The 15,207-nt window shown below is 37.0% G+C and overlaps 1 protein-coding gene and 1 long non-coding RNA gene across 2 annotated transcripts; one reads left to right on the top strand and one right to left on the bottom strand.

The window, feature by feature from the left end:
* The first annotated feature begins 12 nt into the window (after positions 1 to 12).
* LOC130914246 (uncharacterized) lies at positions 13 to 12,369 on the top strand. The gene is made up of 5 exons (XR_009062859.1): positions 13 to 182; positions 4,461 to 4,643; positions 10,314 to 10,434; positions 10,918 to 10,997; positions 11,084 to 12,369. It is a non-coding gene; the product is annotated as an uncharacterized LOC130914246 (long non-coding RNA).
* Positions 12,213 to 14,780, bottom strand: tnfb (tumor necrosis factor b (TNF superfamily, member 2)). The gene is made up of 3 exons (XM_057833251.1): positions 14,542 to 14,780; positions 14,357 to 14,468; positions 12,213 to 12,821 (listed from the first exon to the last, which is right to left on the bottom strand). Exons 1-3 carry the CDS (start codon positions 14,740 to 14,742, stop codon positions 12,373 to 12,375), a joined length of 762 nt encoding a protein of 253 aa, XP_057689234.1. The 5' UTR covers positions 14,743 to 14,780; the 3' UTR covers positions 12,213 to 12,372.
* Between the last annotated feature and the right edge of the window lie 427 nt (positions 14,781 to 15,207).

The following is a 15,207-nucleotide window of genomic DNA, read 5'->3' as shown; positions in this document are numbered from 1 at the left end:
AACAAAAAATTGAATAACTTTTTGCTAAAAAAAAAAAAAAAAAGACATTTTAAACTGAACACAAGAATGGACTGTAAATAACTGGAGAAAACCAAAAGAGCATAACCAGTGCTCAAACTCCAAGTCCCAGAAGGCACAGCGCGCGTGACGAGACATATTGGCGGCATTTCTCCTCTGTTGTGGTAAGTTGTCACTCCTTTCAAGTAATTAACTCGCGGTAACGCTTTTGTGCTTTAAGGAAATCAAGTTATAAACGTTTTGGACACATGCCAAGCACACAAACTTAGCATTTAACATTAGTAAAGTGTTAAAATGTGTCCTAAATTGACTCCTTAGCTGAGCTGACCTACTTATGGGAGGAGTATGGCGGTTTGTGAAAATAAAAAGGCCCGTCGAAAGGCTCAGTTGTAAATATCGATAAATGACAAAATAAACTGTCAAATTTAGACACCAATGTCTGAAAAATATAAGCGAAACACACGTTGGCTATTTATAAAACAAAATTATTTCTGAAAGTTAATTAGCTTTTAAGCTCTGGGACTAGTTAGCCTGCCAGAGAAAAAAAAAAACCCTAAACAAACAGGTTGCTATTTGTTGCAAAAAATATAACTAAAAATAAATTTATGCTCGGCCAAACGTTGCATTAACACAAATAACGCCTTTGTTTTGTAGTGTTGTGACGCCTACTAGTAGTTTCATTGCGAATTGAAACACAGCTAACGAACTATAAATATATCAAACTATGACCTAGAATGGTGTTCATGGGAGGACTCCACGGAGGAAGCCACTGCTGTCTAAAAAAAAAACATTGTTGCTCATTTAATGTTCGCAAAAAGGCACTTGGACACTCCACAGAACTTTTGGCAAAATGTTTTTTTTTTTTTTTTTTTTTTTTTTTTTGGACTAATACAACCAAAGCTGAATTGTTTGGGAGTAACACACAACGTCATGTGCGGAGGAAAAATGGAACAGCTTACCAACATCAACACCTTATCCCCACAGTGAAGCATGGGAGAGGGAGCACCATGATTTGGGGCTGTCTAGCTACCTCAGGGCCTGGACAACTTGCGATCATTAATGGAAGAATGAATTTAAAAATTTTGCAGGAAAACTTGAGGCCATCTCAGACAGTTGAATCTAAAAAGAGGATGGATTCTGGAACAAGACAATGATCCAAAACACAAAAGTAAATCAACTTCAGAATGGTTTCAAATGAACAAAATACATGTTCTGGGGTGGCCAAGTCAAAGTCCAGCCTTGAACCACATTGAGATGCTGTGGCATGACCTAAAGACATGCCAGTCATCCCAGGAATATGACTGAACTACAGTAGTTTTGTAGCGAAGAATGGGCCAAATTTAGTCCTGATCGATGTGCCAGACTGATATGCAGCTAAGGAAGCGTCTGGTTGAAGTTATTGCTACCCAAGGGGTGGGGGGCACAAAATATTAAACGTGATGGTTAGAGGTGCACGATAATTATCGGTCCAATAATAGGAATTATGACGTCATCCCAATAAATCCAATAACATTATGCTTGCATTTTACAGCGATAGTTATAAGTTAGTAAGTTATTGAGAAGCCTTTTGGTTATTGATAGGCTTGCTGTCATATAATTGCCGGGTTAAGAAAGTTGTTTCATGGGCCAAGACCACAAAAGTCTCCTCTCCTGTTTCACCAAATGTTTTTATCTGATGACAAAGCACAATACCTGTTGGGTTTATGTTTTAGTTCAGTGCTCATTGTTCAGGGAACACATCGTCAATGACATTGACTGATTGTGATTGACTCAAATTATATTTACTTGAAAAAATAAATATGGGCACTTTATTTGAAGTCAAAACTGTTCTTGTCTTTATTTTAGTTGATCATAATAATTCGAGCTGGGAATCTTTGGGCACCTAACGATTCGATTACGATTCAGAGGTTCCGATTCGATTATAAAACGATTATTGATGCACCCCCCACCTTTTTTTTTTTTTTTTTTTTTTTAAATTTTTTTAAAATGTTTTGTACATTAGTTCCAAAATTGTTCAAAAATCCTCTCAGGCTAAAACTACTATTTCAGTATCAAGTTAACATATAACAGTAAACAAATATACAAAAATAACAGTAAATAAAATACTCCAGTCCCCATTCCGTATCAGCAGCTTTAAACTACATTCAATTAATTTAATGTTGTTCATCAACCGTTAAAGTTGTTAAAATTGCTCCCGTTATTCCATAATTTCCCTTCTGTCTACTTTTGACATGTCAAAGTTAAAAAAATTATTATTTTTTTTTCCCGATTTAGCAGTGTTTTAGATAAAAAGTTAATTAGGTTCACTACAAAAGAGCCTTCTAGAAAAGTCTACTGCTTTAAGATGGCTGTTTACTAACTTTCCCTTCTGTCTACTTTTGACATGTCAAAGTTTTAAAACTTTTTTTTTTCTGATTTAGGAGCATTTTAGATAAACAGTTAATTAGGTTCGCTACAAAAGAGCCTTCTAGAAAAGTCTACTGCTTTAAGATGGCAGCTGTTTACTAACGCCGGCAAGGCTGTCATTTTGCATCTCTGTTCAATAATACATGTTCTAGCACCGCCGTCGTCTGCTATTTTGCATCTAGTTCTACATATATATGATATATACTGTAGCCGTATGTTTGTAGCAACTAGCAACCGGGCGTTGTTTGTAGCGGCTGTCGGCTGCATTCAGGTATGATTGTTTTTTTATCTAGCGGCATGAGTTGAACATGATATTTACTCTCGGTCCGTTCCTCATTGCGTCCCAAAGACCGCGCCTACTGTGTTTTACTTCCGCTTTACCTGGTATAATTCAATAATCAGAATTTGGATGTTTGTGAATCGTTCTCGAATCTTCCACGGCCGAATCGCGTATAATCTAAGAATCGGAAATTTCGCACGCCTCTAATAATAATGTTCATGTCATCATGAAAATTCTGGTTGGGTCAAAGGCAAATCTATGCTGAATCCACCACTAGTATTTTTTAACATCAGGTGTTCAAAAACCCAGGTGAATATACATTTAAAAATTATATATTATCGGTTATCGATATTGGTATCAGTTTCAAAAAATTGATATCGTGTACCCCTAGTGATGGTTCACTTACTTATTTTTCCCCCTTCTGTCATTGTTTCCATACTATCCTCATTAAAATTTGAAAAGATATAAATATTTGGGTGCTTTTAGTTAAAGCAGACAGTTTTTTTTTCATCTGTGTGGTTTTGACAAAGATCAGTTCACATTTGATGGTGATTTTATGCAGCAATGTGAGAAATTCCAAAAGGTTCAGATACTTTTTCATACCATTTTATGTATGAATGACTCACCATAACATGGTTGTCTATTCGCATGTCCTTTTTATGCCTTTTTTGGGCTAAACGTTAGCGGCGCAAACATCACTTTTAGTTTGTTTGTAGCAAATTCTTTTATAATATATAAATATTAGGAGTGGGAACTCTTGGTACCTCACGATACGATACGATTTGCGATACAAAGCTCACGATAACGATGATCTGACGATATGGCGATACAAGGATTCTCGATACATCGGTCAAGAAATCATTCTAGGATATTCTACAAACAACTGATGAACAGAAAAACAAGCTTCTAGTGTGAATTGGAATGATTTTATCACTAGTAGACGTCCAATCCATTTGAACTGGGAGGGTGGCAGCGAATGAACGACTGTTCATTCGCTGCCATCCCTCCCACTTCAAACGGATTGAACTTCTATGGCCGTCAGTGGCAGTCAATGCAAGGCAAGTAGTTAATTTTGCGCCATTTAACGTCTCACTGGAGCAGGGTGATGATGCTAGAACTTTTGTTTGGTGCCGTTCCAGTGAGATTTACAAAGATGATTGCCTGAAGAAGACATCAAAATTCCCTCAGTCCTCGATGATACGGGGCTGCATGTCAGGCAAAGGCACTTGGGTTAAATCTTGAATAAATGCACAAGTTTACATTTAAATTTTAGACAGCTTTCTTATCCGTTCAATTGAAAATATGTTTGTCATTTAGCCACAGAGCTAAAACTGTTAAAGCATTCCTCGAAGAAAGACTCAGCCAGTGAATGTCATTGCCTGCAAATAGCCCAGATCCCAGAAATGATATCTCGATTCTTGGCAGGAGCATATCGATAACCTTTTGGGATACAAAGTATCACGATACATCACTATTTCAATATTTTGTCACGCCCCTAATAAATATCTGAATTCCATTTAAAACACGTGTTCCCAAAATTGCCTTCTTTCTTTCCCTACCTTGGGAAGTTTGGACTTCCCGGCAGCTCCCCATTTGCCCCAAAAGATAATTAGCTTGATATTTCCGGAATGTGGCGAGAGTTAAAAAGCGTCCGGTAACGCGCTCCAATTTGTAAGTTAAAATTTGATAATGATAACACGAACAATTACAGTAATTGTCTTTTATTACAGCATCGTTGTCATTCTCCAAATCCTAGATTGGCCTATAGACAACTTTCTCATTCTACTTGGACTGGCAATGATATCCAACGGGACGACGCTGCGGTTACACGACAAAACAACCTCACAATCAAGAAGACTTCTTTGGCAAGCCCCAGCGGAACGAAACCTTCGGGCGAGGAAATCGAAAGGCGCAGCGAGGAGAGAAAAAAATGCAATGAGTGAGTATGACTTGCACGTTTGATACTATTCATAGAGCCTTTTGTAATATTAACAAACAATAACCGCAATACTCGACTGACAGCTGCAGACTTGAAGTCAAAACAATGAACAAAAATTTATATGGGCTTTCACAGCCAGATATTCCCCAAAATGTTTTTTTTCTATTTCCTTCATAGAAATCTAAAATAACCCAGTGGAACCAATGAGAAAATTCTGTAAATTCCACACTAAAGAACGCACCTGATTAGTGTTAAAGAACAATAAACCATAGTAATCGATTAACATGAGTAATTCGATATGAAAAAGCTTCGAATCAAATTTTGCGGCTTTGAGGACTCGTTTACAATGTTTGCCAAAAGTATTGGCACCCCTGCAATTCTGTCAGATAATGCTCGATTTCTCCCAGAAAATGATTGCAATTACAAATGCTTTGGTAGTCATACCTTCATTTATTTTGTTTGCAATGAAAAAAAAACCCAAAAGAGAATGAAAAAAAAAATGAAATCATGATCATTTTACAGAAAACTCCAAAAATGGGCCGGACAAAAGTATTGGCACCCTTTGATTCTTTAATTTGTGTAATTAACAGCACCTGTTACTTACCTGTGGTACATAACATGTGGTGGCAGTAACCAAATCACACGTGCAGCCAGTTAAAGTGGATTAAAGATGACTCAACCACTGTCCTGCGTCCTTATCTGTAATACATTGAGCATGGAGAAAAGCAAGAAGATCAAAGAACTGTCTGCGGACTTGAGAAGCAAAAGTCTGAGGAAGCATGGGCAATGTTAAGGCTACATGTCCATCTCTGAAGACCTGAATGTTCCTATGTCGACCGTGCGCAGTGTCATCAATAAGCCCACGGCACTGTGGCTAACCTCCCTAGATGTGAACGGAAAAGAAAAATTGACGAGAGATTTCAACGAAAGATTGTGGGGATGGCGGATAAAGAACCTCGCCTAACATCCAACCAAGTTCAAGATGTCCGAGGGTACAACAGTGTCAACCCGTTCTATTCATCGGCGTCTGAATGAAAACGGACTCTTATGGGAGATTAGCCAGGAAGACCCTGACCCAGAGACATTAAAAAGCCAGGCTGGAGTTTGCCAAAACTTACATGAAAAAGGTTAGAATGTTCTCTGGTCAGATGAGACAAAAGTAGAGCTTTTTGGGAAAGAGCATCAACATAGAGTTTACTGGGGGAAAAAAGAGGCCTTCAAAGAAAAGAACACGGTACCCACAAGAGATGGGAATCTTTGGGCAACTAACGATTCGATTCCGATTCCGATTCAGAGGCTCCGATTCGATTATAATTTGATTATTGATGCACCGCACTCCCACCCCCGCTTTTAATTTTTTGTACACTAGTTCCAAAATTGTTCAAAAATCCTCTCAGGCTAAACAAACTACTATTTCAGTATCAAGTTAACCGTTAAAAACAGTAAATAAAATACTCAAGTCTCCATTCTGTACCTGCAGCTTTAAACTACATTCAATTAATTTAATGTTGTGAATCAACCGTTAAAGTTGTTAAAATTGCTCCCGCTATTCCATAATTTCCTTTCTGTCTACTTTCGACGTGAAAGTTTTAAAACTGTTTCATCATTTAAGGATAGATTCAGGTCAAGATTTTGCCGATTTGGATTTTTTTTTTTTTTTTTTTTTTTAGATAAGACGTAATTAGGTTCTCTACAACAGAGCCTTCTAGAAAAGTCTACTGCTTTAAGATGGCGCCTGTTTACTAGCGCGGGAAAATGTCATTTCGCATCTAGTTCTTGGTATATGTGATATCTACCATAGCCGTATGTTGCCGTATGTTTGTAGCAACTAGGAACTGGGCGCTGTTTGTAGCGTCTGACGGCCGCAGTCAGGTATTTTTTTTTTTTTTTTTTTTTTTTTTTTTTTTTTTTTAAATCTAGCGGCATGAGTTGAACATGATATTTATTATCGGTCCGTTCCTCATTGCGCCCTGAAGACCGCGCTGTTTTATTTCAGCTTTACCTGGTATAATTCAATAATCGGAATTTGGATGTTTGTGAATCGTTCTCGAATCTTCCACGGCCAAATCGCGAATAATCTAAGACTCGGAAATTTCGCACGCCTCTAGTACCCACAGTCAAACATGGCGGAGGTTGCCTGATGTTTTGGGGTAGCTTTGCTTCCTCTAGGACTGGACTGCTTGACCGCATGGCATTACGAAGTTTGAAGACCACCAACAAATTTTGCAGCATAATGTAGGGCCCAGAGTGAGAAAGCCAGGTCTCCCTCAGAGGTCATGGGTCTTCCAGCAGGACAATGACTCAGAACATACTTCAAAAAGCACTGGAAAATGGTTTGAGAGAAAGCACTGGAGACTTCTTAAGTGGCCAGGAATGACTTCAGACCTGAATCCCATAGAACACCTGTGGTGAGATCTGAAAATGGCACCCTTCAAATCTCAGAGACCTGGAGCAGTTGGCCAAAGAAGGTCTAACATTCCAGCAGAGCATTGTTAAGAAACTCATTGATATATACCGGAAGCGGTATCTCAGTTATTTTGTCTGAAGGCATAGACTTCATAAACTATTGACATGACACGGAAAACGGGGCCGATTCGCAGGGGGCCTATTTTCAAAAACTTCAAATATTTACAAAACCAAAGCATTTACCGACCTAAAACCAAAACAGGCACCATATGGGTCTCCATGAGCAGCGGCATCAAAAAAGTCAAAGTCGTTCCCTTATGAAATCCCCATTCATTATTTTTTATACAGTGGTACCTCTACATACGATCGCTTCGACACACGAACTTTTCGACATCCGACGTAAAATTTGACTCGCCATTTGTTTCTACATCCGACGACATGTTCGAAATACGACGACAATGGCAGCACCGCAGACGAATGCACGGCGGATTTTCTTGTGTGACAAATCAACACTGGTTTCAGAAAAGGTTGGTACAGGTGGTGAAACAAGGAAAAAGTTGACGCTTACCTTCTAAATGAAGATGCAAATGACAAAAATATGAGCGTAGGGTGGGCATCCGTGAAATGGCTCAACAATACATCTCCACGGTCCTCCTCCGACCATCGTTCGCCAGTCTTTATAAGTTAAGCTGACAATTCTTATTGTGGTAACATCTCCAGAGAAATCGCCAACTTCGCCACGTTTTTATCATTTATTTCACAACTTATTCAAAACAAAAACACCTTCTGTCTGCCGCAATTGACGGTGTTCTCAAGAAAGCATTCAAAGTGAAAGTGAAACTCAAGCTCACCGGTCTCTCTGGCACGTCAGCTCCGCGGTGCGTTCAGGGTCAGCAAAAAACGTCCGCCACATTAGAACCCGATTCGTTACATTAATACAGGAATTATTATTATTGTTATTATTATTCCGATTTTGATTTATAATTTATCTGTTTTGCTATGTGTAATTGCCATTTGTAATAGTACCAGCAGTATTTTTTAAGGATTTAGTGAAGGTTTTTGGGCTGTGGAACGAATTAATGGAATTATAATGTATTCCTATGGGAAAATCCTGCTCGACATACGACCATTTCGACTTACAAACAAGGTCCTGGAACGGATTAACTTCGTATGTAGAGGTACCAATGTATAAGTGTATAACAACTTAAAATGGCTATAAAAGTCTCAGATTTTACACTAGATGTGTAAAAATCACCAAATACAGAGATAATCACCTATATGTTTAGTATCAATAGCAATATTTAACATATATAAGTTTTTGACCAAAATATCAACTTACTTTTTTTTTTTATTTACTGCAAATTTGTAACAGCCCTTTATAATCATTACACAATATATACTGTTAGCGAATGAGGCTAGCGGCCGCTTGATGCAAACGCAAGCTTTTCTGGTGAAAATTCTTGAGAATAAATGCTTAAATCCCCAAATTCTTCATAGATATGGACGTAAAACAGTCTTGTTTCTTGGCTAAAAGCAAAGAAACCGTGCAGTTAGCGTTTATTTTACGTATATTGTTGAAGTAAAATGCTACTCTGGTAGCGAATGAGGCTAGTCGCCGCCTGGCGTAAATGCTTGTGAATAAATACTAAAATCCCTGAATTCTTCATAGATATGGACGTAAAACAGTCTCGATTCTTGGTTAAAAGCAACGAAACGTGCAGGTAGCATTTATTTCGCGTAAATGTTGCCAATCATGAGGCTAGTCACTTACGAAAATTAGCCGCCTCTAAGTGTAAACAAAGAAAATTCCTGCGAATAAATGCTTCAATCAAGCATGTATGGTACGAAAAATATAATATTTACCTTGAGTCCTCGAACAAATCACTCCTGAGACAATCCTTCCTGTTTGTATGCGGTACAGCTTTCACAGTTCTTCAAAAATCCAAGCTTAAAGCCGACATGAGCGTGTGCTGTCTTCAGCTATTACTAAATGAAGCTCGGCCCCCTCTGAAAAGGCTTTACGCAAAGAATGACGAAGTGTCACGTCAATAGGTAATGAAGTCTATGCTAAAGGTTGTGCTACCAAGTATTACGCTGAAGATGCCAATACTTTTGTCTGGCCCATTTTGGGATTTTTATGTAAAACGATAATGTTTTTTTTTTTTTTTTTTTTTTTATTCTCTTTTGTGTTTTTTTTATTGCAAGCAAAATAAATGAAGATATTACTACCAACGCATTTTTAATTGCAATTATTTTCTGGAAGAAATTGAGCATTATCTGACAGAAATGCAGGGGTGCCAATACTTTTGGCCAGCAGTGTAATATGAAAATGTCACACGGCGGTTTGAAAATATGGCACATTTACGTCTCATCAGACGAAAACTGGCATTCGTCTCGTTATGTTTTATTCTCCTACAACCTGTTTTCTAGCTCGTCATTGTCTAATCTCGCCTTGAAAAAAAAATTGTCGATGAAATAATTCGTTATCATTGTGGACAAAAACAACAATGGTACTAATTAGGAGTGGGAACCCCACGATACTATACGATTTGCGATACAAAGCTCACAATAACGATGATCTGACGATATGGCAATACAACGATTATCAATACACTGGTCAGGAAATCATTCTAGGATCTTCTACAAACAACTAATTAACAGAAAAACAAGCTTCTAGAGTGAATTGGAATTAGTTTATCACTAGTAGACGTCCAATCCATTTCAAACGGATTGAACGTCTATGGCTGTCAGTGGAGGTCAAGGCCAGGCAATTAGGTAATTTTGGGCCATTTAAGGTCTCACTGGAACAGCACCAAACAAAAGTTCCAGCATCATCACCTTGTCCAATGCAGATCCTTGACTCTTGACACCTTATCCAATGCAGATTCTTGACTCTTGACAAGGTGATGACGCTAGAACTTTTGTTTGGTGCCGTTCCAGTGAGATTTACAAAGATGACTGCCTGAAGAAGACATCAAAATTCCCTCAGTCCTTGATGGTATGGGGCTGCATGTCAGGCAAAGGCACTGGGGAGATAGCTTTGGTTAAATCTTCAATAAATGCACAAGTTTACCTTGAAATTTTAGACATTTTAGATTTCATATCCCTTCAATTGAGAATATGTCATTTTCCAAGATGACAGTGCATCAGGCCACAGAGCTAAAATTGTTAAAGCATTCCTTGGAGAAAGACTCATCCAGTCAATGTCATGGCTTGCCAATAGCCCAGATCCCAAACCTATTGATAACCTGTGGTGGTCCACAGCAGGGCTCCGACCTGCATGGATGATCTGGCAACTGCAATCAAAGAGAGTTGGCACCAAATTGATGAAGAATACTCATCAAGTCCATGCCTCAGAGACTGCAAGCTGTCATAAAAGCCAGAGGTGGTACTACTAAATACTAGAGATGTGTTTTGATTGTTATTTCTTTGTTTGTTTCTCATGATTCCATATATATTTCCCTGCACTTGCTCTATAAAATTAACATTTACTGACCACCACTTTATTCATTTCTTTTAGTGTTTCTGAATGCTAAAGAGTTGCACTTTTGAACTAATTCATTATTTTTTCAAGCTTTGTTTTTATCAGAGTTTGTTCTACATGATAAAATGTCAGAGAGTGCTTGTCCGAGACTGGTGAATGCATACTTTTTTGCTAGGGGTTGTATTATGGTGGAATATTTTGATAACTTGTTGGTTCCTTTTTTTTTTTTTTTTTTTGAAACATTGACACCTTTTTAAAACGATATCTCCATTCTTGGCAGGAGCATATCGATAACCTTTTGGGATACAAAGTATCACGATATATCACCATTTCGATATTTTGTCACACCCCTAGTACTAATATAGTGTTTGTTTTTTTTGTTAGTGCAAGTCAATGCAGACATTTTGAATAAGCGCTCGCATATGTCACGCAGATGGATTCACGCGCAGCTGACCACAGAGGAGGTATGTGCGGCAGGTGGGTGGGAAAACCCACTGTGGGCTGAGGCTTTTGCGGGCCTCCACCTGACACTGCACTTTTGGATATGCAGGGAATTCCCACTTTGGACCAGACAAAGGGACTATTTGCAGGGATTTGTCGTGGTGTGCGTGCATGCATGCGTACAGGCCCGGCTTGCCAAAGCAGTTTGACAACTTCCCATTTGGTGAGTGATTGCATTTTTATTTGTACCAGACAGGACACGACTGCACATTTCCAAATGCGACGTAGCATAAATAACACCAATTTCCCGCTCGGCTTAAATAAAAGAAAATAATAAATAGAAATAAATAGTGGAAATGAAGTTACAAACTGTTACAGTTCATATCAGGTGGTTTTGTCATCTCCATTGAGATTGAAGCAGTTCTCAGTCACCGTTGTACGATGAATAAAAGGCCCGGAACGACCGTGTTTCCCAATTGCTCGAATAAAAATATTCGAAAATAAAATATGAATGATGGATTCAAGGGCGTATTTGAACATAGCCTCAAAATTCATTCATTTGTTGTAAGGGCACCTGTTAACACCGTAGTTAAAAAAAAAATATATATATATATAAATTAAATATCAATAATTTAAAAAATTATAAGATAAAAAGTAGAAAAAAATAAAAATAATAAACTAATTTAAGAAATAAAAATATCTAAATGCAAGCCATCCCAAGCTGTAGTAAAATAGTTAAATATAATCAATAATTGTAAAAGTATCAAAATATTTATAAAAAAAAAAAAAGATAAAAGATTAACAAAAATAATACAAGAAAATAATAAGTTAAAAAAAAAATTTTTTTTTTTTTTAATAGAAAATATTCAAGTGGAGGCCACAACGAGCTGAAATAAAAAAATATGAGAAATTATATTAATAAATAAACTAGTTTTTTAAAAGAAGGTTCAAATGTAGGCCTTCACGAGCCTTTTTTTTTTTAATTTGACAAAATATTTAAATTAAAAAATTATTGTAAAAGAATAAAAATTTTATAAAATAAAATGATAAAAGATAAACAAAAACTAATATAAGAAAATATTAAAAATTATAAAAATTAAAAAAAAATAAAGATTCAAGTGCAGGCTTTGACGACCCAATTTTTTTTGTCAATAAATAATTATAAAAATATCAAAATTGTGTAGAATTAAAAAAAATAATGATATATATTAATAATAAAAATAATGAACTAATTTAAAAAAAAAAGGATTCAAGCGCAGGCCAGGATAAGCCTAAAAAATTAAATATAAAAAATCATTATAAAAGTATCAAAGTAAGGGATTTAAAACAAAAAAAAACTTGAATGAGGGATTCTGGGGCATGCCGTGAATAAGAGTAAAAAATGCGATTTGAAACGCTTCAGAGGGCAAAGACGCCAAAAAATGTCTTGGCGCCTTCCGTCTCCAGCTCGGACAGCCGTTTGGTCTCGGTGGACAGCCGGTCGTCCTTGTTGAGCTGGAAGACTGCTCCCAAGTACAAGACGTTGTACCAGCCCTGCTCCGTTCGAGCTTCCCCGTCCTTGCCGCCCTGCTGGCACGCCGAGCGCACGGCGCTCAAAAGCGAGAATTTCCCTCCCACAGAGTCGGAGTAGCGCCACACGCTGTGGCTGAGGTGCATGGGCCGTTTGCCCCCCGTCTCCCCTTGGCTCTCGTCGCAGGTGACGCGGAAGGACGCCTGGCTGTAGACGAAGTAGAGGCCGGTGTGCGGCACCACGATCTCGTTGTTCTGCAGGTTGAGGCCGCCTTGCGCGAAGGCGTGACCTTGCCCGTTGCGCCACTGCAGCTCCTTTTTGCCTTCCTCGTAAATGCCTGGCGAAACAATGCCGTTTGTGATTAAAATCGGGTCAAAATACGCTCTACTTGAATTTCCAGGATTACAGTAATCTCGGTTCGGATTTCGCCACGCCCTCCATTTAAGGTTTTTTTCTCCGTGTATGTGTAATATTTGGTCAGGGAGGGCTGGCAGCAATCGGAAACGTTTGATGTCTGTTGTTGTCGATTGCGCCAAAACATTTTTTTGTTGTTGTTTTGGTTTATTTTATTGAATGTTTTCCTATTTTATTAGTATTATAATATGAATTAAATCAAAAATAATTTTTGTTTCATTTTCATTGTGTAAAGTATTTTTCCCATTTTTTGTAAAATATGAATAAATCAAATAAATTGGTATAAAAAATGTATTTTTACAATAATTTTTAAAACATGGTTTTGTTGAATTTTTCAGGTTTTTTTTCTCCACATTTTGTTTTATTAAAATCATCTTTTCCGCTTTTCCCTTAAAATAATATTTAGTTTTAAAAGTTGTATTTTTGGTTCATTTTCATTGTTTTTAAATATTTTTTCCCATTTTATATGATGTGAAATAGAAATAAAAATAACAAATTAGTATAACAGAGTCAATGTATATTTTTAAATATTTTTCAAACATTTGTTTCATTTTATTTTATTCAAAATAACAATAATATAAATTCAAATCAAATTTTTAAAATTTTTATTTTATTTGTTCATTTTCATAATTAAAATATTTTTTCCATTTTACTTTGAATAAAAAAAATAATTTAGCATGAAATATTATTTAAATTATTTTTTAGTTTAATTCACTTTTAAGAATAAATAAAATAATACCCAAATAAAGTTGGTATTACTTTTACAATATTTGTTAATAAACATTCTTGTTTTGTTTAATTGAATTTTTCAATTTTTTTCCCCATTTATTAAAATATTTAAATCAAAATGTAGTTTTGAAAATTGGTATTTATTCATTTTTTGTCATTTTTATTGTTTTTAAATAGTTCTATTTATATTTTATTTGATGTAAAATATAACAATATAGTAAGATTTATTGTTTTTTAAATGAATTCAAATCTAACTTTTAAAATTGCCTTTTTGTTTTTTCATTTTATGTGAAATCTAAAAAAGTTCAGTATTAAAAATTCATTATTTTTAAAAACATCTTCCGTTTAATTTGATGTCAAATAGAAGTAAAAATTACCTTAATCACTATTAAAATGTTTTTACCTTTGAGATATTTGACTGCCGTAGCTTTACGAAAAATCTATTTGTTCAATAATTGCCTTCCAGTCAAAGTGGAATGGATGTCTACTGCTGTCAATTGTACTGTACTAGATATCTTTTTATCATTTAAAAAAAAAAAAAAACTTAAAAAAAAAACAACATTTTAACGAATAAAAATAAAATGAATTGAAAAGTCGTATTTAAAACAAAATCTATTGTTTAAAATTGCTCACTTATAACTAATCAAATTATTAAATTTAAAACTATATAGTAAAACTATTTACTATTTTCTATCCCTCCCTGCAAAATAAAATAAAAAAAAATCTCACCTTCAAGATGAATAGCCGCCTTAGCTTTACTGCTAATCTTCTTCAACGTATTATGCGGATCGGACTTCTCCTCGTCGCCCACCAGAGCTTGCGTGGGACCCACCGAAGGCGCCTAAACAAGAGCGAGATGCGTTAGATTCGAACCCGCGGCCAACGAGCATCTTTCAGTTTCCCCCGCTTCGTACCATGGCGTCGGTTCGGCCGTGCCAGTACCAAGCCAGCAGCAGCACCGTGCCCAAGCAAAGCGCCGCTACCAGGAGGCCCGCCGACAGCCTCCACATCCAGGCCGTGTACGAGCGCTTCTCCACCACCACCACCTTCTGGGCATCTCTGAGGCCCTCCGCCGCCTCCACGTCGGCCGCTGTCGTCGGCATGTACGCCACCATGCTTGTATATCGGAGCTGATTGGCTCTTTAGTTCCTGTTCCTGCCGCTGCGAGTGAAGAGTCAGCCACAGGGCTCGTTCTTTTATTGCCGGCACGGTGTAGGGGAACTCCCCATGATGTCAGAGAGAAAAAGCAGAGCGGCATGCCTCTCTTGGATCATAATCCCCTTTTTCTTTTTTTTTTCTTTTTTTGACAGACAAAACATGCAACTAGATGCTACTTAGTGGTCAACATTGGTCATCACATAGGCAGCCAAAGCATGACAAGCGTAAAAAATGCCTCTAACCCAGCATCCCAATTGTCAGATTTGAGGTTTTTGGGTGACATCAAAAGTTGCACGTTCGCATAAGTGATCATATGAAAAAATGTCAGCCGAGGCCGTTAAAATACAATGGTACGCTGCTGGCCAAAAGTATTGGCACCCCTGGAATTCTGTCAGATAATACTCATTTTCTCCCAGAAAATG

Source organism: Corythoichthys intestinalis, chromosome 4 (genome assembly GCF_030265065.1).
Source record: "Corythoichthys intestinalis isolate RoL2023-P3 chromosome 4, ASM3026506v1, whole genome shotgun sequence".
NCBI lineage: Eukaryota > Metazoa > Chordata > Actinopteri > Syngnathiformes > Syngnathidae > Corythoichthys > Corythoichthys intestinalis.
This window is presented reverse-complemented; position numbering and strand designations above follow the sequence as displayed.

What these genes read in the sequence shown, in the direction of transcription:
- tnfb (XM_057833251.1), bottom strand. Translation starts at nt 14,742, where the DNA reads ATGGTGGCGTACATGCCGACGACAGCGGCCGACGTGGAGGCGGCGGAG. An exon ending in ACGGCCGAACCGACGCCATG is followed by an intron (nt 14,469 to 14,541) that starts GTACGAAGCGGG and finishes GCTCTTGTTTAG; the next exon opens with GCGCCTTCGGTGGGTCCCAC. An exon ending in GGCGGCTATTCATCTTGAAG is followed by an intron (nt 12,822 to 14,356) that starts GTGAGATTTTTT and finishes TTGTTTCGCCAG; the next exon opens with GCATTTACGAGGAAGGCAAA.